We start from the raw sequence: 27,258 nt of genomic DNA, 5'->3' as shown, positions 1-27,258 counted from the left end.
TCAGGAGAAGTGAAAAAGTAGGATATAATGTAGTATGACAGAAGCCATGAGAAGAAAAGGTGTCAAGTGGAAGAAAGCTTCCAACAATGTCTAGTGCCACAAATAGGCAAAGAACTGAAAAAGTTCACTTAAGTGGATAGTTAGGTGGTTATTAGTAATCCCAGCTGAAGCAGATGTGACAGAGATGTGAGAACAGTACAGTTAAAGTACAGTAGGTGAGGAATGAAAGGGGGTGACAAGGGGAGTTAGTGAATGCAGATGAACCTTAAGAGAGACAGCTTTGATGACACTTGGTTATGAAGAGAAGACAGAAACTGTAGTATTAAGGGCCTGAAAGAAGATGCCCTTAGTAAGGAAGGAGCAAACAGGATGCAGTAAAAGCAACAGAGGCAACATAGGCAGGATACAAAACCAACACAGCTGGTCCCTTGGCTGGAAGGGAGGGAAGAGGAATCATGTAGAATAGTGAAGCTTTTACAGAAAGATGTGCCACATATGGGAGAAGAAATCATTAGAGGAGGAAGGGAACTGAGAAAGCAGGTGATGAGTCTCATTTGAATAAGCTCAACCTTAGGTCCCTTGGAGTGTTATTTTGCAGATTAATGGATTTCTAAAGGGAAGCCTGTGCATCTTAAGAGATTCAGGATACTTGCTGTTCATTTACTGGGCCACCCTGCAGTTTATGTGCACGTATTGCCAGCAGCTCATTTTATAAAAAACAGAATATTTATAATACTTCGTGATGAAATTGGAGTGACAAAAAATTGTTTTTACTACTCAGAAATACAGAGCTTATCTTGCAGTGTAGTAGTTAAAAGAGTAGTAAAAATTAAGGTATGTTGCATATTTATCTTTTACAAAAAGACAAATATTCTAAATTTGTTGACGTTTTCTTTATTGAAGCATTTTCTTCCCTCATATGACAGGAGGCCAAACACAATTGGTTTTCCCCCTGCCTTACTACCCTCTTTTCTCAGCCTTCCTCCCTGGAGTGCCCCCATCTTGTTGATTCCTTAACATTTCTAAGGGCCTCTTCTCTATTGTTACTTATTCCCTAGGAGGTCTCATACAATGTTATGACTTAAAATGTCACCCTATATGACTCCCAAATTTGTATTTCTAGGCTGGATTTCTCTCGCCAGAATTGAGTCTTAGATATTCAACTGCTTATTCAACATCTCCACTTTAATCATCCAACAAATTTTTTTTTTTTTTTTTTTTTTTTTTTTTTGCAGTACGTGGGCCTCTCACTGCTGTGGCCTCTCCCGTTGCGGAGCACAGGCTCCGGACGTGCAGGCTCAGCGGCCATGGCTCACGGGCCCAGCTGCTCCGCGGCATGTGGGATCTTCCCGGACCGGGGCACGAACCCGTGTCCCCCCGCATCAGCAGGCGGACTCTCAACCACTGCGCCACCAGGGAAGCCCCAACAAATATTTTTTGAACATTTATTTTGTACCAGATGCTAGTTTCAGCACTTGGAATACATTAGTGATCAGGCAAAAATCTCTGCTCTTATGGACCTTCCATTCCAGTGGAGAGAGACTGAAAATAGACAATATGCTTAATAACTAAGTAAACTATGCAGAATGTTCAAAAGTGATAAGCCTTAGGTAGTGACAAAATACGATGATGGCTTAGGAGTGCTGGTGAGGGCAGATGGCATCAGGTTGCACTTTTAAGTAGACTAGTTAGGGTTGGCCTCATTGAGAAGTTATCATTTGAGCAAAGATTAGAAAGAGATGAAAGAGTGAGTCCAATAGAAAAAACAGTCAGTGCAAAGGCCCTCAGGTCAAAGCATGTCTGGTCAAATCAAGAACAGTCTGGGACTTCCCTGGTGGCACAGTGGTTCAGAATCCACCTGCCAATGCAGGGGACACAGGTTCAAGCCCTGGTCCACGAAGATCCCACATGGCACAGAGCAACTAAGCCTGAGCGCCACAACTACTGAGCCCATGTGCCACAATTACTGAAGCCCAGGCACCTAGAGCCTGTGCTCTGTAACAAGAGACCCATGCACCGCAACAAAGAGTGGCCCCCACTCACCACAATTAGAGAAAGTCCGTGCGCAGCAACGAAGACCCAACACAGCCATAAATAAATAAATTAATTAATTAATTAAAAAAAATAGTCTGAATTGTCTGGTAGAGCAAGTGGGGTGAAGAGACATTCATTTTCCACCTCCCTCACCTTCTTTTTCTCCATAGCACTTCTCATCACCTGGCATATTATGTTTATATATTTGTATGTATTTTTTCATTTGTTTATTTTATATCTCTGCTCAGCTATTCTTCCAGAATACGAGCTCTGTGTGGACAGATTTCATTATTTTTGGTTCACTGCTATATTTCTAGTTGCTAAAAAGTGCCTTGCTAGTGGAAATACAGTAAATATTTGTTGAGTGAATAAATAAATAAGAATATGACAATATGGTAGGCCTATATATGCCTACATTTGTGCATTTTTTGATTAAAGACAGCAAAAATTTGGGTATTACAGTAGTCACAGGCTATTGAGGCCTGGGAACAAACAAATTGCATACTTTTATAATAACATGAAAGTATAAAGTCTAGAAGGCTAAAAGCAAAATAATTAATGTATAAACATTATTAGGGAATATTTCTGGATAATATGATTTTGGTTATTTTTAATTCATTTTTGTATTTATTCTATAATTTTTTTCTCTCTCTCTATATATATATCCTAAAGCTGTGGTATTTGCTGAATTAACTTGAACTTTTGAAATAGAGAGAGGAGGTCTGTGTATATTAAAGCTTTGCTTTGGGATCTTATTATAATTTTTGGTTCAATGGACTATAATTGTAGTATACCTCCAAAAGCTACAATTTAATGAAACTGGGGCTTCATTTCTAGGACCAAAGAGAATTGGGAAACCTGGAGCTCGATAATGCTGTTTTGTTTCATTAAATGTTCTCACTGTCTGTGTGGAAATAAATGTGACTCGTCCCTGACAGATGATAAAAGGCAGCAGACATCATTAGTGTCCATCATATGACTCCTGACACCTTCTGGAGAGAGGGCTTCTGTTCGTTCATGATCAGAGGTAAAATCTTTCTACAGATTGATTTGAAATTACTTCTTAACTTTGGTGTTCAGATCTAGCCATGAAGCCAAGAGTAGCTTCCTATTCCAACCTTAGAAACCTTCTTCTGAGGTTTTAAATCATTTTAGCTCTGTATTTCAGGATGTTTCAAGGGGCAACCATGCTCACAAAGAATGAGGGCTCTGTGGAATGCTTTATTAGAATTTCAAAAAAGTGCCATCTCTTGAACTGCTCATTACTAGGAACAACCTGGTACCAAGCAATTTATGATTAAAACATACAATTTGCATTTAAATTAAATGAATTAACAAATAGCAGAGATTACAATAATGTATTATATTTTCTTATTGTTTGCTGATTTAATTTTTACACGTGTTAAAATGAACAAAGTTTATGGGTTTCCATTTTTTTTTTTGCAGAGAAATTACTGAGAAAAATATGAATTGGAGAAACTACTTAGTCTATTATTTCCAGTTTTATCATGAGAACATGTTCTCATATTGGTGCTTCTCTTAAAACGTGGATTCTTTTTAAGAAACTGGACTACATTTTAATGGTTTTAGGAGATATTTCTCAATATTTATCTAGGTATGAAATCTTTTTAAAAAGATATATAAAGAAACCAAATATTTTGCTTACAATTTCTTACATAAAAAGTTTTAATAACTGAATAATTAATATGTATTGAGAAGCTATTCTGTGTATGTTAGTATACCAGGTACTATGGTGAATATCAGAATTACAAGATCTTTCCCCTCAAAGTGTGGAGTCCATTTAGGGATATACAAGTTAAAGACAAAAAACATTTTAAAATTCAAAATATAATAAGGTCTATAGAAGACAAATCCAAAGCAGCTTTATACATTTAACCTAGAAAATAAGCAATTTCAAAATCTATTTAAAAATTGTGGGACTGGAGATAACGATATCCTCCTGAACTTGAATCTCTCAAGTCCTCCACCCAATGATAATATCAAAATAAGAATGCAAATATAATCACAAATGGCTCAAGTGTTTACCCTCATTAGGAAGTAGAAAACACCAAAATCAAGTTACCTGTAAACAGAGATATAAACACCACATTCCAACAAACATCTTAAGCCTGTAGGTGCCAAAATTAGGAAAGGGGACACTTAAGACACACCATTAAAAAGTGGAACACATCAACAAGTCAAAAACCCCAGAAAAAGGAAGTACAATACTAAGTGGCAAAATTTGAGGTCTGGTATTTGGCACTTCACAGTACCAGCTATAGGAAAAATATTCGAAAATGGTTAATACTGAGGAAGTCAGCAGCCTCAAAGAGCATTGCTTCTTAGTGAGAATCATAAAAGTAGAGAAAAGATTATGCTCTTGAGAATGTAGCAGAAATGAGAAAGAAGGTAAGGGAAAACCTGAGGATCTTTCAGAAATGAAAGAGACAAGGCATGCGATCCTTTGTGTCTTCCCTACCACTGAAAGCATTCATTAAAGAAACTGGCTTCACTAAGCTTTTATAAGGAAGTAATCCTGAACTGGAGACTCAACCCCCAAAATGACTAGGAATAGAAAAAAAAAAAAAAAAATCAAACCAACTACATACAAAGTTAATGGAAGAAGAAAACAGAAAATTCAAATCAAAATACTTCAGCTGATGAAATGGTCTGTACCAAAAAGCAACAACAAAAACAAACAAACAAAAACAACCAAAAACCACAAACCAGAAGAATATGCTTACACAATTTTTAACTGAATTAAAAATCCTCAAATGAGCATTTGAAAATTAGATATAGATACGTAGAGACACAGATATAGATACAGATATAAACTAGAAACAGAAAGTTTAAAACTAAGGCCACAATGGGAAAAAAAAAGGGGAGTGATGGAGTAAGAGTTGATTGATCTCAGCAAAGAAACTGTAGAAAAAAACTAGCCCATCTCAGAAATAAAGAATAAATTGAGAGGTACCCAAGGTATAATAGATTCTAGTGAAATTTACTAAGGAACTTTGAAGGAAAGCAGGATAAAAGGATAAAATGAGATAAAGTAGTAAGTAAAAGGGTCAAAGAGAAAATGGTTGAAATTGACGACATGAAAAAAAAATTCAAAATACATATAATTGAAGTCTCTGAAGAAGGAAAACAAAACGTGCTATAACTGATATGTAAAAGTATAATCAAAGAAAACTTTTCAAAAGTAAGAAAAACCTTTTTTTACATATTCAAAGGGCCCACTGTGTGCCTAGAAAACTCAAAAATAATCAACTTAGAGACATGTTCTAGAAAAACAATTAGAATTCAGGGTATACCGGCAATAACATCGAGTTGCTTATGCATAGAGGGGGTCTAGGAAAGACTGGCATCAAGCTTTTCAAAGGCAACACACAAACAAAAAAAATTGCAGGCCAAGTATTCTGTAATCACCCAACTGTCCCTCAGGTGTCAAGGCAATAGAAAAACTATTTTAAAGGTTCGTGAATCAAGAGAATAGTTTACACATGAGCTCTTCCTTGGTTGGATGACTTTCATTCAACTAGGAGATAACCTGGAAAATTTTGGCAAAATAAATGATGATAAGCATTTTATATATTTTAAATTTTTGAGTTAAATTTAAGTTTAATTTTTGAGTATTTTAAGAGTTAAATACCTAAAAGAAGGGTAGTGGCATGAGTAGAAGAATATACTCTAGAAAAGTAGAAAGAAAACAACTAGAAATAGAAGAAGGAAAAGACAAAGGAGAAAGCAGACTAAGATTATTGACTGTTTTATAGGTAATAGACGAAAGTCAAGGATATCATGTAAGACTGACAGTCTACTGAATAAAAGGTTATTTAAGAAAAGGTATATTAAGTGCACAAAAAAGGCATAAATATAAGTGAAATCTCTAAATAAAAATACCAATGTTCAAAAATACCAAAATAATTTTTTAGAAGCAAAGCCACATCAAATACAGAAACATAGTATATATAACTAAATATATTTGGTGACTGTAAAATAAAATTATATGCAGAGTTGATATCAATATATCAGCCACATTGGAAAATGTGAATGGGCTTAATTCATCTATTAAAAAAAAAATCCAAATTGGCTCATAAAGCAAATCTGAACTCTGTGATTCTATGTAAGGGACACAACAAACATACAGTGTTTCAAAATGTTGAAATCATAGGTATGGGAAAAGACATATCAAAAAAGTGAAACTGGGCTTCCCTGGTGGTGCAGTGGTTGAGAGTCTGCCTGCCGATGCAGGGGACATGGGTTCGTGCCCTGGTCCAGGAAGAGCCCACATGCCGCAGAGCGGCTGGGCCCGTGAGCCATGGCCGCTGAGCCTGTGCGTCCGGAGCTTGTGCTCCACAATGGGAGAGGCCACAACAGTGAGAGGCCTGTGTACCGCAAAAAAAAAAAAAAAAAAAAGTGAAACTATAAGACAGCAGGAATTGTGATATTGATATTAAAAAGGTAGAATTCAGGCCTAAAAGCATCAAGGACTCTCTATAATGCTAAAATCCAAAACTTATAATCAAGATATAATAATGAATATCAATACACCAAATAACAAGATACCAGATAACAAAGCAGTCATGTTCAAAATGCAAAACCCACAGAAGATATGAGAAAAAAAAATACTAATAAAAGACTTTAACACACCAATCTCAGTAAAAGGCAAGTCAAATGAATGAAAAATTAGAAAGTAAGAGATGAGTAGATCTCTGCACTTGCTGTCAGAATCATAACATTTATATAGAGGCCTTAACAGTCACGTACACAGTCCAAATGATTTCCACAATACATTGCCCTCCAAAGGTTGTGTCCTTGAAAATGGTTCCCACTGTGGAAACAGTGGGAAGAATATACATCCCAGGGAAGGGGCAAGGAACCTTCCATTGCCCTGGTCCAACTCATGGGCCAACCAGTTGTCCATCCTCTTGATGACCTCCTCCAACAATAACTGGGGCAGGAGGAGGTTCTACTGGCATCTAGTTGCATACTAGCATCTAAGTCTGCTGCTAAGCATCCTCCAATGCACAGGACAGGGCCCCACAACAGAATTATCTAGCCTAAGATGTCAATAGTGCCAATGTTGAGAAACCCTGTTCTAGGGAATGAGGTGTAGTATTTATTCACTCAAGAATATCTACTGTGGCAAATACCATGGGTCTAGAGCAGTGCTTGACAGCAATGAAACCCAGAGCTCCTTCCTGAAGGACCTCAGAGTCCAGTGGAAGAATTATATAAATGAATAATTGTCATGGAATAAATTCTAGCCTTGGGTTGGAGGTGTTGGTGGCTGGAGCGGGGGAAGTCCAGGGAAATCTGGGAACAGATGGGTCTTAAAGGATAGATATGTAGGCATTTTCCCGATTAAATATAAGGAAATGGTTTTAGGCAAAGGAAAGAAAGGTGACAATAAGTACAAAGGGACATTAACAAACAACCTTCTCACTCCACTTTACCACATACACTCTGTGTTTCAGCCACTCTTGGCTGCAACAGGCCAAGCACTCAAGTACTAGTATGTATTTGTACTCTTGTATTGGTTTTCTCTCACTTCAGAATACGCTTTTCACGCTTTTTTTCTGTTTGATGAAACCATCACCATCTCTCAAGATCATATGTCATGAGAGCAAGGGTATTGTTTTTGTTTTTTAATGTTTATGGATATGTTGCAAGCACAAAAACAGTTCTGGCATGTAGTAAATGTTCAATTAAGTTATTTTTGAATGAACAAATGTATAAACCCAAATACTGTTACTGAGTCTAAGCTTGTACCACTCGCCACGTGACAGGCCAATAATCGAGCGACGAGTTGTTGGGACAAGGAATAATGACTTTATTTGGAAAGCCGGCAAACTAAAAAGATGGTGGGCATGCCCCAAAGAACCACATTGCCTGAGTTAGAATTCAGGCTTCTTTTATACTAAAAGCGGAGGGAGTAAAGTCAAGCATTTTCTGATTCCCATCAGCCTCCAGAAGGGATGTGTTAATTTCTTCCTCCCTGAAGTCATTCACAGGTGGGCCTGGTCAGGATGTTTCCTGTGAGCTAAACAAAGGTATTTTAGCTTAATGCTCATTACCTGGGAGTCAGGGTTCCCAGAGATGAGCCGTTATGTATAATTTAAGCTCATAGGCAACATGCCTTGAGTTATTAGCTTGTAATAGGATACAAAAGTTCTTCCCTATTACATTATCAGTTCTTTTCTGAAGCATTCCTCAATTTCTCACTGTAAAACATACAAAAAAACCCAGAACTGCCTTTTCCCATACTTCTTACATTGCATATAGATGAGTAAATGTAAAAGATGACTTATTATAACACCTAATAGGTGCTTAATGTTTATTAACTGAATGAAAAATGAAGAACATAATGGGAAAAAAAAAAAAACCCAAAACAGATAGATCTGCCAGGTGTCTGGACCCATGATGTAGCTCAGTAAAACATTTCCCTTCTAGTCTTTCCTGAAGAGCAGAGACTGAAGAATTCTCTCAATATAGAGAAGTAAAAATCACTTATAACTTAATATCCAAAGGTAAATACTCTTTAATTTTTGCTAAATATTCTTCCAACGGAATCATATAAACACACACATATACAATACACAGACATGTATATACATTCGAACAAGAGAACTGCATTACATGTAATCCTTTATGACTGCTTTTTCACCTCTCTCCATGTCAGTTAAGTATAAATATGTTATTTTTATAAATACATCACATTTTATTTTATAGATGTAACATGACTCATTTAAAAAGACTCCTACATTGGGTATTTACATTGCTTTCATTTTGTTTGCTTGCTTGTTTGTTTTGATGTTACGAAGAATGCTGTGGTTAACTTTGTGTATTTACACACTATAGGCATTATTATCTTGAGATAAATTTCTAAAGTATATATGAAATTTAAGACTTTTAAAGTACACTGCAAAAGTCCCTTCCATAAAGTGTGTAAGATTACCATTCCCCTAAGCAGTATATGAAAGAGACTGTTTTCTCACATCTTTAATTAACACTGGGTACCGGGTTATGTGTTAGATTTTAATTTAATGTGTTATAAACCAACAGTATTTCCTTTATGGTTTCTGACTCATGAATCAATGCCTAGAAATAATTTCCCTACTATAATTTTCTTAAAATGTCTACAATTTCTTCTAATACTTTTTATGGTTTCATTTATTTTCATACAGAAATCAAACTCCATCAGAAATTAATCTTGTTTTACGTCATGGTAGGCATCTTTTAATTTCAAAATGGACACTCAGTTGTTTTAATACATTTAATAAATAACCTATCTTTCCATCTTCATGACTTACAGGATACATTAAATGAATGTCTACATTTGAATATATTTCTGGACATTGTACTTTTTCTATTTGTTTGTCTACTTTTCCTTGACAATGATATTATTTTATGTATTATAACTTTATAATACACTTTAATATCTGATAAAGGTTCTCTTTTCTATTTCCAGATCAGAAGAAAATTTATATTTGTACAATACTGAATGATCTCATTCAGGGAAATAGTTGGTCCCTTTTTATTAAAGTTTTATTACGTTCCCCTGTAAAGTTCTTTTTCCAATGAAGACTCTTCATATTTCTTGCTGATTTTTTTCTAGATAATTCTGTAGTTTTGATTGCAATTGTAAAAATATTTTCATGTTATGATATTTAGCTAATTATTAGGTAGATAGTGATTTTCACAGATATTTTTCTAAAAGAGCATGTTATATAAAACTTAGTATTTTCTTAGTTTTCTAGTCGATCATATAATATGAAAATATTATACTTTTTCCCATATTTACTACTTATTCCTGTTGTTTTTAAAATCTGATTGGACTGGCTGTCACTTTCAGAATAACTTAAAATAGTGTAAAAACATAAAACTTTCATGATTTTAATAACGTAAAGCATGATAATGGAATTCTCCTTTCAGTACAGAAAAGAACAAAGATTACAAAGGATTGAGCCACACCACATAGGTAAAATCTATGCCTTTATAATGATAATAAAAGAAACAACAGGAACAACAATGACACATCTTTATTGGCCACAGTTAGAGAGTGCTAAGCCATTACTCTGAAATTTGGATTTCAAGTATTTATGCTTCCTTCTTGTTATAAGCTGTGTAAGCTAACCAAATAGTTGATAAAATTGTTTTTAATAATTTCACTTAATATATGGTAAAGGAATGACGGAAAATCACCAGTTTGAAATGCCTAATGAGATAATGAACCGAGGAAACAATTATGGATGGATGCTAAAAGCTTTAGGTAAAATGTTGATGTAAAACCTTATTTTGGAGGGAATCAGGTTACTAGCGCATGAATGCACTATTAAATTTCAGCACCACCGTAAGTGAGACAACCAGATATCATGTGTCTCACTATGAAATACTCTTGCCTTAAAAACAAACAAATGACAACAACAAAACTGTCTGGATCTAATCTAACTTAAAAGTTAACTCCTAGTTTACAGAAAATAGGAAAAATAGAGGAATAAAATGAATAACAAAATGAAAAAGCCAAATCTAGAATGTTGAACATCCAAAAGGACAAATAACTTGGTTTCTTCAACAATCAATGGCATGATAGAAAAAGGTTTGTTGCAGAATACAGTTGACTCCTGAACAACATGGGTTTGAACTGCATGGGTCCACTCATACGTGGATATCTTTCGATAGTAAATACTACAGTACTACTACATGATCATGGTTGGTTGCATCTGTGGATGTGGAGCAATGAGGGATATGGAGGGCTGACTGAGTTATAAGGAGATTAATTCCCACATTGTTCAAGGGTCAACTTTAAAAGAAATTTAAGAGACATACAACCAAATGCAGTATAGATCTTGATTCAAAACTTATCTTAAATAGGTATGTTGGAGGCAGTTAAGGACATCTGAATATTGACTTGGTATTAAGTGATAACAAGAAAAAATTAATTATATTAGCTGTAATAGTAGCTTCTTAGTAACTCAAAAAATAATACCTAACAAATAACAAACAAACAAATATGAAAGTTCCTTCAGGGATGCATACTGAGATATTTACAGGTAAAATGTCAGCATATTTGAATTTTGCTATAAAATACCTCAGGTTACAGAAAATGCATGGAGTATATAAAGCAGTGGCAAAATATTGGTAATTGTTGAAACTAGGTGATGGGTAGACTGAGGTTCATTGTACTATTCTCTAGTTTTGTGTAATGCCTGTGGTTAGTGACAGATTAAAAAGAAAGCAGGTAAGAAGTAAGAGACAGTAGAAAATATAGGTAAGGATCAATGATGATTCTAAGTAAAACAGTAGATAGAGGCAGTTAATATAGTAAGCACAAAGTTAAGTATTACAAAGTACAAGTGAGGTTCACACAAACAGAGAAGGAATGTTCGAGATTGCTGAGAATTTAGAATTGAGGTACATGGGTGAAGAGTAGGAAAAGTGAGCAAGAGAACTCAAATAAGATGCCTAGAAGGGCACTCACTATCTGCATCACAAATGTTTAGGAACTAGTGTCATAAATGGGTTTTTAATGTCTGGATTATTTCTCTTTGGTCCACCAACTTCTCCCACACCCTTGTTTTATGTAAAGCATACTGATAAGGGCTAAGACTATGACCTCCATCTCATGGTCATTATAGCAAGACTTATATTTGGCCATGTTTATCTATAAAATCTTCTTTTAAAAAACTGCAATTAAAGAGACTTTTAAAAATGTTTTTAACCTCACTTCATATATATGAGAACAACAACAAAAAAAAACCCTCTGAATTTTGTATTATCCTAGGATGTACAGAGAAGGCAATCCAATAAGACCTGCCTTGTCACATTCAATAGAGCAACTGCAGAAGCAATTTGTTACAAGCAGATGGATAGTTGAACACTGAAAAGGATGATAAACTAGAACAAAATTAGATATTGAAATCAATTTCTTTTAGGCTCACCATGAAACTTCAGATTTACACAAACAATTGTATTTGAAGAAGTCAGAAAAAAATGCCATACTAAGATGGGTGCCCGTGAAAACAGAACTTTACACATGCTATAGCCTTTATAGCCATCATTTACTTGGTTGGTCCAAATATTTATAGTTCATTGTTATGACTGCCAAAACTGGCAACCACAAGGATTGTTGTCTCAATTAGGACAGTAAACAGATTGTCTCTTTTTTTAATGAAAAAATCTAAAATGTAATACTTCACAGTTTAACATGTTTATTCATCTAAACGAGCTAAAAAATAATGGTGCGACATCTGTTCGAGAGGCATTGGTACCTCAAATTTTGGCTGCCTCCCCACCATTTTGGTTGTTGTTTTAAAAAATGAAGAATAGGAGGGGGTACTGTCATCAAAAAATCTTCTGGCATGTAAAGTATCTTATTTTTCTTGAAATAAGGATCTCATGTCTGTTGCTAGGGATAAAAAAAAAAATTGTCTAACAAAGAGGCACAATGCTGAATACGACAGCAGTTCAATTGTTTTAGATACATTTACTGACCCACTATAGATATTTCCACACTGATATAGTTCTTGAAGTGACTCTCCCAGTTCCCTCTATACTTACCTGTATAGCTAAAACCTATACAAAATAGTAAAGTGTTTCTGTAGGCACTGAATTCATCTGCTACAATTTTTACTGTAGGTTACACTGATTTTAGATATGGTGTCAGTGGAACAAAATCTAGCAAACATTCTATCCAGGCTGCATTGGAGCAATTCTAATAAAAGAAGGCAGTGCTGCTAAGGGAAAAGTGGTGAGAATCTCCCCAGAGAAGCCTCAGGTAAGTGTCTTCACCTAATTGTTGGTAAGAAAAAAATAAAAGTTTATCTTAGATAGTCTCTGACACAATAACCTTATGTTATGGATGAAATACATTAAAATTTAAGTTTAATATCTAGAAGTTTATTTCTGAAGCTTATCTAAAGCATAACTTGATCTACTGAATTATCAATGACTATATAATTTAGATTCTGGAAAATATAACACTTTAGTTTTCACATAAATATAGCATTATAATGAAAATTTAGTTTTTTTTACAATGGGAGTGAAGATTTAGACTAAGTTAAATTTAAAACAATGAGTATGATTTTTAACAATACTAAGATGAAAATAGCATATTTGATTTCCTAGAAAAGAGCAACGTTTCTGTTGTGTAGCAAATTTAATGCTAGTTGTCTTGATCTTAAAGAGAACCAGGATTAAACATATATGTGTCCCAATACAACCAAAGACCATAAATGTTAAATGCTGAGTTGATCAATATTGTGATTTTTAAGTTTTATTTATTAAATGCAAATAATTTTTGATCATCTGTTACATGCAAGAACTGTGCCAGGCTCTGAGAGGACTGAAAGAGATTAACTTAAATTCTAACATGCATTTATTAAAAATGTGCAGACCACTACACTACTGCAATTACAGAAATGAATAAGAACATATTCTCAGGATTTTGTAATCCTTGGTTGGAGTGGGAGTACTTCACCTACATTTACAAAAAATTGAAAAAGATTGGAAAATCTTCAAGTATTTTGCCACCTTAAAACAACAACAAAACCTCATTCTGGTAGTAAAATAGGATTTTAGCACATTTGTTTTAGAAGAAATTATAGATGAGGTTATATTTTTACAACATCGCCTCTCAAATGAATTTACATATTCTGTATTTTTCATGCAATATAAGAACCAGCAACCATTCAAGCTTCATTCAAAGTGTTCTATAGGCTGTACGTTAAGTCCAGCTGCGTTAGTTGAAATTTCTTCTGCAGAAAGAGTATGTTAACAGATAGATTCTAACATTCTGAAAAGTCATTAATTTTTTTTTTTTTTTTTTGCCTTCTGAATTACTCTGAGCAGTGAATTATTGGAGGGGAAAAACCCATGCCTAAAATTTGTATGGTGCCAGTCTCAGATTTATGCCAAATACCACTCACTATTTAGAAGTGTAGTCCCCTGAAACTGCAGACCGGATATCACCTCTCTGTCTTCAAAGATTCAAACCAGACTTCAACTTGGGATTTCTCTACAGAGGATTGGCTGCTTCCCAGCTAATGTGAGTTTGAAAAATGTGCATTTCACGAAAACATTATTTTGTAAATATACATTGTCTCACTTTACCTGCTATTTATTAAAATCAGAGTTTAGCCTTTGGGACTTACCATAAGTTAATCAGTTAAGTTAGTTATGCTGTGTCTAGGCTAATATTCATTACTATCAGAAACAACATTTTTCCTCCAAAGAATACCTCAAGAGTAGAACAGGATAGTAAAGTTGTTTTTCTCCTTTTTTTCAGGGTAATGAATTTTCAAACATTTCCAAGAGTACAATCATCTATTTTAAATACTGTAAATTCTGTAATATCTCACTTGGATAGGTATTTAATAGACAATTATTACATATCCTTGCATTTAAATTACCACTGAAATTAGAAATAATCTTTATTTTATATGACTGTATTTAACACCAGATGGGAGGGGAAATAACTAAATGAAGATTGTTCACATAAATGTGATAGGAGTGGGGGAAAGCAGTATTTCTTGACATGTGGCATGTCACTCAGGAAAGTAAAAGACCCATCATATCCAAAATGCCAGCTTGGATATTCTCTTGCCACCCACTTCACAAACAGACATACCACATGGCATTAAATGCTGCAACCTTTCCTAAAAATGCCACTTGGATTTGTCCACTGTGGTGAATGTATAGGAACTCTTGGTCTGTCTCTTAAGTTTGTGATTTCAATGGGAAGAATCCAGGAAACAGCACTGGCTAAATTTTGCCCTCAGATGTTTGGCATAAATGATCTGTGAGGACACTGGAACTTTTGGCTGTTTTCACACTGATGAAATAAGTTATGCTACTTGAAAAAATTCTACAGAACATAATGCTACACAACCACATTCAACTATCTGCAAAAGTCTCAAAGACTATCTAGGATATTTATCAATACTTTCTTCTCTTGGAGAGTATGGAAACAATCTTAACATTTTATTTACTCTTTATAAATACAATGTATTTACTATGAAACACCTTATGCACATGTTGCAAGCTATTCATTTTCTATACATATTTATGTAAGGTAGTAACTAACAACTCTGCTGTGGACACATATTTTTCCATTTTCTAATCTTTATGTACTCATGTGTTATAAAATTATTTTAAAATTCCATTACCAGTAAAAAATACTGACTACATTAGTCATTATACTCCAACAAATGTAAAATACCTTGAAAAATCATATAAACAAAAAACTCCATATGTGAGTAATATAAGACATATATTTTCTTCTATTACTTTTCATGAAAGGGTTCTAATTGACTTAATTCCCAAGAGACAAAATACAATTTTGTAAAACAAGTTTGTATTGTTCAGATATAAGAGACAACCCAAGAAAATGACTCTGAGTAGGTAGGACTTCTGCTATTACCGTTGTGTGAAAAACACTGCACAATTAGACAACAGGTTGCTACATATCTCCTTAACAAGAGGGGCAAACTGATACTGCAAGCAGCCAGGACAACATAATTAAAATAGAATTCCAAGTTTATATTAATAGAGTAATAAGTTAATTAAAATCAAGATCAACTGAACTTTCTATTTACACCAGTTCAGACAGCCCAAGAGGAAAGCAACTCTATTTTAGAGACATATGTGACTCTTTGAGCTTCTGTCATCCAGGTGCCATTTCTGATGGAGCACATGTGCACTGAACAGTTGGCAAAGAAGGAAAAAGATTACTGTAGATGTATGTGCAGATTGTCTCTCTAATGATATAAACTACGTCTGGAAAGAAAGCAGGGCTTCTCTGTAAAATGAAAAATTTCCCATGAGTTTTCATTCCTTCTTAGGCTCTGAATGTGACTAGAGAATGTTTCTGTAAATGAGGATATATACTTTTACTTAGAATGTATATGGAACAAAAATAGATTTAGTAATCTGTAAGTGATGGAGTTATACACATAAATTGCCTAAGACATCTGAAGAATTTAGGATCTGTTTTTCACTTTATCTAAATGCACCATGAATAGGTTGCCTGTCAAAGTAGAAAGATTTATAAAAGTATCTGGTAGCACACATACTACATTACTAGGTAAGGTTCTTTTCTTGATATCCTATGCAACATTTTAAAAGATATTTCTGCAAACTGAAAATACCAGCAGAAAAAATTCAAGACCTTGCTGTCTCAGTACTTCAGAAAGTATTGGTCCCTAGAGGTGCTTTTATAAAATTATATCCTTTTCATGCATTGATTGCTGCTCAACTAATCTTCATCTGGTTCCAGATCAGGGTCAACATCTGTGGACAGTCTGAGATAAAAGAAAGCATAGAAAGCCAGTAGGAGGGCCAATATAGCTGCGAGTAGAAGGCCAACTTCCTGAGGAAGGAAAAAAAAAGTAGATTTGAAATTCATGAAATGAGGTTGGTTAACTTTATCAGTTTCATGAGATAAAAAAACACAGTCTAGAATTAATAATCACATTCTTTTTGTTTAACACTTTCTGTCATTAAGCAAAGAAACTTTTGTGCTTGACAATACCTAATATAATGGCAGGTACATCAGTGGGTATAATAATAGATGTGTATTATTATTTTTATTTAAATTTGTGTTTTTCTAATAGTAAAATTAACATTTATAATTTTAATATATTTTCATAGTTTGGATATCAAACTGTTGGATGTAAGCAATGTAGTTTGTGCCTACACAGTTTATCTTTCTCTATCTGAGAAAGAAATAACATTTGAGAAAGAAATAACATTATTTCTTGCTTCAATACGTTTATTATTAGCTATAGCATTTGGACACAGATTCTTTTTTAAATTATCATTCCTTTTCTAATAGGAAGAAACTATTATAACCAGTTTCTACATTATGTCTCTGTAAACATCCTTATTAAATATTATTTTTTAAAACTCATTTTTAAATTCTAAATTCTATAGTTTACAATGTGGCAGAACAAAACTAAGTACTCTTGGCTCATAAAGCATGATATGATATAATTAACACAACTATGAAGGATGGTCCTGGATACTTCATTTGGTGATTTGATATGGATTATATTAATCAATTATGCTGAAATAATAGCCAAAAAATTAACATATATACAATGGCAAAAATCATATTATTTTTCAAAAAGTCTATAAACTTATATACACACACACACACACACACACACACACACACACACACACACATACCATGAAGGAATTGTCTCAATATTAACATATCATTTGGCTAAACAGAAAGAAGAATAAATAGTGCTAGTACAGTATCCTAAGGGGCTTAAATATTCCCTTGTAATTCTCACTTGCATATCACACCCCTTCCTGACATTATTTTATGGAGAAGCAATTTATTTGCACTTACACAAATGTAGTTTACATTTCAAAAGAATGCAAAATTAATAATTCAACATATGCCACCTAATAAACTTTAAAAGCATTAAAATAAATTTGGTTTATAATCAACATGTAATTTTTACCTGGATATTGAAATTACAAATGGACATTTTATACAGATTTTTAGCTTTATAATTAGATTTTTTTAGATTTGCAAACTATAAAAATAAATATTAATAAAATACATGGGGTTGAAAGACTTAGTGTCAACTATTTTTGTAAGATTTGATTTCTCAATCTACTCTATCAATATAATGTCAAATTAAAGTGAATTTTCTCTGCTGCAGTTGGAATACTTTGGCATCTCAAAAGGGCATGGCAGCATCAGACAGGTTTCATTTATTTTCTTGTATCCACAGCTGTGCTCCCAGACCCATCTGGTTACACAGCTACTAATTTTAAGAGGATGTAATAAACAAGTGACACACAACTGCAAACTCCATCTGTTCTGTACAGTGGACAAAAAACTGTTCAACAGCAGTCACCGTTCCCATAAGCTTAACACAAGACTAAAGTTTTTACTCTTGATTAGAGTCTGTGATTCTCATCTCATTGATAATCACCTCTAATTGCTGTTTTTCAACTCCTTCTTATCCTTTCAAACAGCTCTGTATCATCTTCATTGTACATTTTCAGAATATCCAGAGGCATGAAAAAGGGGTTTAAGGGTAGGAAGCAGAGAACATTCATAGAATACAACTTCAGAAGATCCATTAATTCAATTAGGTCTATTCAACATACTATGGTGTAGGGGGTGAGGCTTCCGAAGTATTGGACGAGGAGGTACAGCAAATCATTTGTTTCAGAATGTCCCTATTCTGCTAAGGAGATAAGTATTGTGGGGACTGCATACTTGGAGGGTTAAAACTATGGTAAAATTTGAAAATACTGCTTTCAGAATTCTGGTCACACTAACCATAACTTAGAGACCTACAGGCATTTATGACTCTCCCCACCCTTGGCTATTTTTAGTTTTAGATCAGGAATAACAAAGAGAACAAAAATAATGCTTCCAGCTGGCTCAACCCAAGGGGTTGTTAGCAGGATCTGGTTGCCATTTGAATATTTTATTTATGTAACAGATAAATCAAATTTCTGATCCTTATTTTTTATTATAATTACTTGTTTCAAATAAACTACTTAATAAACAAATATAGATTATCTTTTTCCTTCTAAATACTAGGAAACACAGGTTATTTGCATTCTAAAAAAATTTTCCCTGATGTTGCAACTCTTGAAAAATAATCTTCAAATTGAACAGCAACCAAATAGCAAATATTAGTTGTGCAAATAATTTTTAGGTGGTACTCATTACTGGGTCATAAATTATGACATTTTGTTTATATTGGTAAAAGACACAAACTAAAAATAGCTTCTCAATAGAAATAATTCCACATTTTGAAGAAGTGATATTCATATCTTATTCTGAATCATTACTGTTCCCTGAAATTTTCTATCACTAAACATACATTTATAAAAAAGCACTAGAAGCCCCTGAGGGTAAGTACCCTATTGTGTAATTTTTATATCTCTAATCCATGATTTCTCAATCATGTGATTTCTTGTAGAAATTCCTCCAAGATAATTGTGTCTTATTCATCTTTTTTTCCACAGGTTCTACAACATTGTAATGCTCATAGCAATTTCTAAATAAATGAAGGATTGAGTCAGATTTATATAATTTATGTACAAGGTATATTAAAATTATGTAATGTTTTGAAAACTTTACAGCAATAATATCCATAATACTATCTTCACAGCAAAACTGAAAACATTTTGTAATATGTAGTATAGTAACACAAAGCAGACTTAGTTGAGTAGGGGATCTTTAGGCCAATGACAAACATCCAAGGACAGTCTTATTTATGCAAACCAGTAATAGCTAATTCAAAGAAATATTTATGTTAAGTGTATTATTTAACTCTTCTGACTATACTGTGAGGTAAATGGCATAAAATCCATTTTACAAATGTGCCAGTTTAGACTCAGCTAGATCATTGTAACAGTAAGAGGAGTCATGTGATTCTAGGCCTCTTTCGTGTTCAGTTTTATCATTACTGTTATTTTCCTATTCCTTGCAGCTGTTCATATTTTCTGTAGATTTAAATTATTTTAAAAGCATAGCAATGATTCATTCTAAAAAATAAGTAGTAAAGTGATAAAATATTATAACATTATGGCCATCCTGTATTAACTAGATAAGAGTCAAACATGTTTGATGTTCATTAATCCTTAGTTGCTTCTCTGACATTATCAACATGGATAAAATCACTCACTGGGGAAATTAAATAGCATTAAATGGCAATTGCTGAAAGAAATTTCCTTATTTAAAATACTATGCTAAAATGACAAGGCAATCAAAGTTTGACAGGGCAAACTAATTAGTATGCCAGATTTGAAATGTAAAACACCTCCATGGTTCTGATTCTAAAAAGTTTCCTATTATTTTAATGGGTTCATTACATAAATTTTCAAGCAAAGTAAACAGTGTTTAAAGATAAGGTTTTTGTTTTTCACAGGTTTACAAATCAAAATGATATGCTAGTTTATTAAAAAGGAGCTGTTTTTGATGTCAGAAACTTTTCTGTACATACTTTAAATCATCAATGAAACCTAAGAACAATTTTTTTTCTCATAAAAGATAAACAAATTCTATATTGTTTTTAAAAAGACATTAGATTGCACTATAAGGTAGACTTATACTAGGAATATGGTTATTTCCTCAAGTTAAAACCATAGCAAAATGATAAGAGCAAATGAAATAGAGGATATATACAGGAAAGTGGTATACATCAATAAATGCATGGCTGCACTATTTTTCAAATTCTAATTTGCAGCTGCTCATTATACTGTGCCACAAGTGGATTGTGCTACCCCAATATTCTTCTAACAAGACAAAAACAAAGCCCTGTATTGTGAAAGATAAAAATAAGTGACATATTGCTTTCCTGGAAAATGACAGACAGTGCTCTCATTACAAGAGACAATCATCAGGTAACTAACTGCAAAATAAGAAACTAACCACTGGTTTTAGAAAGTTTGTGTCATGGAAATAATTTTAAAGATGAATGAAATTTCACATGAAATTAGAAGAAAACTTCAAAAGATTAATCATCTCTCTTTCAAACAAAAAGGCAATTCATTTTTTTTTTTTTTTCTTTTTCTTCCGTTAAAAACTGACACACAGCACTAACTGAGGAGATTGTGCTGTGAAAACATACCGCAGCACACAGCAATGCTTGATCAAAATCAGTATCAGGAGTAAAAAGAAGGCAGTGTTTCGTGATCATAATAGCAAATTCTGGAAGACAACCAAATATATCATCTGGCAGTTCAACAGCTGTTACAGCTTGGTAGTAATACCTTGGCATTTGCTATAAGCTATAACTTAGAAAAATTGATTTTTCATCTGCCAGATAAAACCCAAAATCTCCTTTTAACATTTTAATATTTAAATAAAATATAGGTACTAGTCACTTTACTTTTGCACATTTGACAGTAGAGCTGTCAAATTAATTTTTCTATTTATAGTTTAATTTTACTCTAAACACTTGGCAGAGTTGACATGGGTAATAATGTAAATGTAATTTTGTTGAACTTCATTGTGCTAGCACATTGGATTAGCATCTGCTAACATCATTCTCAGTTGCTTTTATCCCTCTTAAGCAGTTAAAACACTGGTTTTCTAAAAGAACAAGTTTGGAAACATCATTAGAATTTCATCATAGGGAGTACTGACAACAAAAATAATACACGTGTAAAATTACATATATTAATGATCTAAGTATATACAATTATAATTAAAAGTTAAACAACCATAAAATGAAACTTATTGCAAGTGAGAAAAGTTTTTGATCCAGGCCACATATATCGCTGAAGTGTTTGAACAATAAATACAGTAGCTAGAGAAAAAGTAAATTGCAACTTTAAGTGTAACTGTCTCTCTTAAGTGACATTAGGTCTTATTCTAAGACCTAATAAAATCTTAGAATGGGAAGGATGTTTCTCATTAAGTAAATTCTCTTTAAAAGCCTTTAATCCTGGCATTTGACTTAGATTTTGAAATGTCATAAAACATTTAGAATTCAACATTTATGCAATCCAGTTTTAGAAAATGAGATGGCATGCAATATATCACATTTTAAAGTTATCAAATACAGGTACCTTTATGCCTATTGCTGTTTTCTTTGCTTCTGCTTTTAATTTGGTTGCTCGCAAAATAGGTTTGGTTTTTTTATAATCCTGTTTACCTAGAAAGAGATAATTTCAGACAATGAGCTATAATTTAAGTTTAACGGCCATCTGAAATGTCAAAGAACCTTTAAATAGAGTAAAACTGGGAGACAAAGTTGCAAAGTAATTCCCAGTTATGGAAACCATAAACTGGTCACCCTAAGGTCAATTTTTCCTTCTCTCTTACTTTTTCAGGAAGAAGATTTGACAGACATCTTTCATTTGGTGTGAGGTGAATATCAACAAAGATAAAAAATTCTTTTAGAGAATAAGATGTTTAAAGCAAAGAGAGTAAACCTTTAGAAGCATTTGGAGACAAATGTGGAAATAAATGAAATTACATAAGATCCCTTTAAACAGATAAGATTAACTCTGTCTTCATAATTGAAGAATAACAGTTCATTAGAAATTTATTTTATTATCGATATATTAAGTATTCAATAATCAATCTGAGAAGTATCTTCAAAGTAAGAAACTAAAGACTGATCTGTAAATAACTTTCAGTTGCTGAATTCTTTAGAAAAAAGTATTTAACTTTTGTTTGCTCTCTGTGGAGGACAGAATAAATATGGCTAGATAAATGATGAAGGATAGCTATATTTAGACATTAGTTTCAATGTTCTTTACCACATTTAACAACCAAAAATGAACAAAACTGAGTTAGTGTCACCAAATTTGCTTTTTTTTGTGTGTGTATACCACCTGGTGACCCCACTAATGGGTAACAAAAGAGCTATTACACACCCTGTGAGGAAAACAGATTTAACAATAACAACAACAAAAGCATTGACTAGAATGATATACTCTTTTTGTTAACCAACCTGTTAGCTAAGAATTGGGTCCAATTAGTCTCAAATATAATCATATGTCATTCTGAGTGGGAGTTAACATTTGACCATATAATCTCTTCAACTATTTTATATTCTTCTATTTGGCCTTGTTGTTTCCATTTTATTCCCTTTCCTTTCAAAGATCAATTACTTTCCAAAACTTACCCCTGTAGTCTATCAAAATAATACAACTGCTAACTTTAATTTCCACATCTTCCTCACACTGAAGTAAATCTGAAAGCAGTTTATCTAAAGTATACCATCAAAATTTAATGTGCAATATATTTTTTAATGTGTTTGCTAATGATTCAAAAGTACCTTTAAAATTCTATATAGATTTTTAGAGTTAGAAATGCCAGGGGGAAGTGAGACAAATGAATGGGAGGATGAAGAAATGCTATATCTGTGTTCATTAGACACATAAAAGTATTTATTTGGCTGAAGAGCTTTTTTTTTTTAAGAAGTGTGTATGCTATTTCCTTAACTGCAATGGTATAGCAGTCATTCTGGATCTATGAGCATGCAGCACCTTAATAAATATTATTTGATGATGGGGTTTAATGATCCAGAAATGTGCCAATTGTAAAAATGTATATCAAATGATCTAAATTTAAATTATGGAATGAACAAATACAGAAAAATATTACTCTGACCCATTTTAAATTAGCAACATTTAATTTTGCTGAAAAAATCTTGACAAGTGTTCACTCTGATTTCACATGTCAACAGTCAAACTATTCATGTCATTATTCCTGCTGAGATATAAACAGTTCAGAGCAATGAAACTGGTGACACATCAAATGTCTCCACTCAGGGTTACAAAGCAAGTTTCTAATGAGAACCTAAAAAGAAACTTCAATATTATAGATTTGAAGCCAAAAAGTCATTTCTTATGTTATATATGCCCTATAATAAACTCTGGGTGCAACAGGGACAAAATAAACAAAAAAAGAGATTATCTTAACCAATCTGCTTTTTGTAGACATATGCAATATTCTGGATGATGTGTCTGTCATAAAGCAGATTCAAATATGCTTAAAAGAGTCAATGTTAAAGTGAGATTTTATCATTCTACTTCACTTCCCATTGGTTAAATAATGTGTTCTATTTCAATTCAAGTCCTATAATCTCTTAAAGAATAATACTTCTAAATTTATATTAAAGTTGATATGAACATTTGAAGCAGTATTTATAATAAAAAGACAGTTTTAAAAATTATTACACACCTCATACTTCTCCAAAAAGTGCATCTGTCATTAATGTAGCATTCTCCTTGCTGACTGTGATATCCAAAAGTATATATTGCAAAACGTGGTTTCAGTCTACTAAGTGAAAACGTTTACAGGGGCATTTGTTAAGTTCTTTATAACTAAAACCAGATCTCTCCATTATACCCAAAAAGATATTTAACATTTTAATTTTTTATGGCTTCATGAAAAATACCTATGCGCACATGATTGTAAAAAAAAATATAAAATAAGAAGCTCCTGCCTTCTGAGTACTTACACCCAGGAAAAAACACATTTATGTAATCTAGATTTCATATGCAGACAGCTTTTTAAATACAATTGGATCTGATTTTGGTTATATCAATAATACGATAACAAAAGTGGCAATTTAGCAATTGCTCATTACATTTTATACGAGAGAAATTCGAGCCTACAAAGCCAATATGGGACCTCAATCATCTCGTTTCTCTCTTCTCAATTACACCATTCATCACAGTTCTGTATTTTAATTTCCTATGACATAGTTTAAGTAACAAAAGCTTTCTCCCCCATCTCCACACTTTCTGATGGACTGATTTATGCTTCCTCCCTCCAATATGATCCTATTATATTATTTCATTATATTTTATTTTTTACTTATCATACAGTGAATATAACATTTTTTTTCCTTTTGGTATACAGTTCTATGAATTTTAATGCTTATGTATAGATCATGTAATTACTACTATAATCAGGATATAGAAAAGTTATATTATTTCAAAAAACTCCCTGGCACTAACTTTCTAAACTCACCCTCCTTCCTACCATAATTCCTGGCAACCACTGATATATTGTCCATTTCTATAGCTTTGTCTTTTCAATAATGCAGCAAAAATGTGACAAGGGCTTCTTTTATTCAGCTTAAGGCCTTTAAATTTCACCCAAGTTGTATGTATCAGCATTTTATTCTTCTCTATTGCTGGTTAGTATTCCATTATAGGAAGGTACCAGAACTTGTTTATCCATTCACTCATTGAAGTACATTTGGGTTATGTCCAGTGTTTGGCAAGTATGACAAGAGCTACTATAAACACAGGTATGCAGGTTTTTATGTGAACATAAGTTTTCATTTATCTAGGGTAAGACTGCTGAGTCTTATGGTAAGTATATATTTAACTTTGTAAGAAATTGTCAAACCATTTTTCAGAGTGTTTGCATTCTCACCAGCAATGAATAAGAGTTCTGATAGCTTTGCATCATCACTAGCACTTGGTATTATTGTATCTAGGTTATCTAATTTTTTAGTATACAATTAATTGTTCATAGTATTCTCTTATAATCCATGTTATATGTGTAAGGTTGATAGTAGTTACACTGTTTTGTTACTGGTATTAGTAATTTGTTCTTTTTTTTTCCTTAGTCTTAACTACAGGTTTTTTCAATTTCATTGATCTTTCTAAATAACAAATTTTGGGTTTTGTCGATTTTTTTCTACCATTTTTCTGTTTTGTATTTTGTTTATTTTCACTCTAATCTTTCTTATTTCCTTCCCTCAGATAGCTTTGAGTTTAGTTTGCACATTTTTTTCTAATTTTTTAGATAGAAATTTAAGTTATTGATTTGAAACCTTTCTTCTTTATTAATATAGTCATTAACAAGTATAAATCTCCATCTAAGTACTGCTTTATCATCATTTCATAAGTCAGCAAGGAGAAGAAGAAAGTTATACACAAAAACACTTGTAGATATATTTACCTATGCAGTTACTTTTACTGGTGTTAACTTATTTTTTCTGTTTGTGGATTCTAGTAACTGCCTTATGCACTTTCATTTTAGCCTGGAGGACTTCTTTTAGTGTTTCTTATAGGGCAGGTGTACTACTGACAAATTTTCTGGTTTTGTTTATCCAAGAACATCTTGATTTCTCACTTTTTTGAAGGACAGTTGTGCTAGATGTAGAATTTTTGGTTGACGCTCTTTTGCTTTCATCACATCATATATAATGAATTACTTTTTACTTTCTGCTTTCAAGATTTACTCTTTATGTTTGACTTTCAGCAGTTTGACTATGATGTGGCCAGGTGTGGATCTCTGAGTTTATCCTTCTCAAAATTTTGTGAGGTTCTTGGATATACAAATTAAAGTTTTTCATCACATTTCAAGAAGGTTTTTGTCTTTTGAATATTCTTTTTGATGCTCTCTCTTCCTCTTCTCATTCTGGAACTATTATTATGCATAGGCTGGTATGCTAGATAGAGTCCTATAGGTATCTATGGCTCTGTTCATTTTTTGTCATATCTCATTCATTATTTTTTATTCATGTTCCTCAGACTGGATAATCTCAATTAACCTCTCTTCATGTTCCCTGTTTCTCCTATAAGTTCAAATCTACTGCGAAGCCCCTCTAGTGAAATTTTTATATTGGTTATTATATTTTTTTCAAGTCCAGAATTTCTATTTTTTATATACATAATTTACATTTATATAATAATATTTTCTATTTGTTGGTACATCATTCTCATACTTTAATTCTTTAGACATGGTTTTCTTTATATTTTGAACATATTTTAAATGGCTGATTTAAAGTCTTTGTCTAGTAAGTCCAAGGTCTGAACTTGTCTAGAGGTGCTTTCTATTCTTTTTCTGTGTATGGACCATAATTTGCTGATTTTTTTGTGTGTTTCATAATTTTTGTAGAGAACAGTTTTCTACAAAATGTTATGTAGCAACAGTTAAATAATGTAATGTGGCAACTCGGCCAAACAGATCTCCCCTAGGATTTGTTGTTGCTGCTCTTTGTTCTTTTGTTGGTGTTACTGTTTGTTTGTTTAGTGACTTTTATGGTCTAATTCTGTAGAGTCTGTATTCTTTGTTATATGGAGTCACTTAGCTTAATGTTCATCTAATAACTGGACAGGTATTTTCTTAACTGTCTTTTACCAATATATCTTCCAGGTTTGTTGAACAGGTGTTCCATACTTTGACAGGACTTTATAGTTCTGCATTAGCCTTCACTTCCTGCTAGCTTCCTCAAGGTCAGCAAAGAGTGAGAGCTTATGGCCTTTCCAGGTCTTTACTGGACATGGCATAGTCCTGCACAGGTTCATGACTTTCTAGATTCCCAAGAATCTATGTCAGGGATTTAAAAAGACACTATGAACATCTCATTGCCCAGTTTTAAAAACAATTTTAGGTCAGCCTTATGCTAGCCCCAACTAGTAATGCTGCCTCAGGTAGTCGTGATGTTAAATGCTTGCCACTGATTGTTTTTGCCAAATGCCATCAGGAAAGGACTCTTCACACAGAATGAGCTCTAAGTCAGGTCAAATAAAGACAACTTCTGAGAATGGGGATTTTCAGTAAGCTCCCAGACACGTCAAATAGTGATAGTTCTCAGAGGATGGGATTTGGGGTAGCTCCAAACACATTTGACCTCTCCAGTGACTGCAGACTGCTGTTTTTCATGACTACTATTGTTGCAAAGCTGAGGAGGGGAAGATTGGATTAAGGCAAGTTGAACAAAACAAAGCTTGATGTTCTTACTCAGAGTTAGCTGTTTT

General features: G+C 33.2%; 1 protein-coding gene across 4 annotated transcripts in view; it reads right to left on the bottom strand.

Annotated features, from left to right (window-relative positions):
* Window positions 1-9,955: 9,955 nt before the first annotated feature.
* TRIQK (triple QxxK/R motif containing) overlaps window positions 9,956-27,258 on the bottom strand; it is a 96,828-nt gene continuing 79,525 nt past the window's right edge. For all 4 annotated transcript variants that reach the window (XM_079901936.1, XM_079901935.1, XM_079901937.1 and 1 more), the window contains 2 exons: window positions 21,592-21,677; window positions 9,956-16,405 (listed from right to left, as the gene is read on the bottom strand). In XM_079901936.1, the coding sequence (XP_079758062.1) occupies window positions 16,292-16,405; window positions 21,592-21,677 (200 nt within the window). In that variant the 3' untranslated portion in view covers window positions 9,956-16,291. The remainder of the gene's footprint in view (window positions 16,406-21,591; window positions 21,678-27,258) is intronic.

The sequence above is a fragment of the Stenella coeruleoalba genome (genome assembly GCF_951394435.1).
Source record: "Stenella coeruleoalba genome assembly, chromosome: 17".
NCBI classification, from domain to species: domain Eukaryota; kingdom Metazoa; phylum Chordata; class Mammalia; order Artiodactyla; family Delphinidae; genus Stenella; species Stenella coeruleoalba.
Note: the sequence above shows the minus strand (reverse complement) of the source record. Positions and strands in the feature narration are given on the sequence as shown.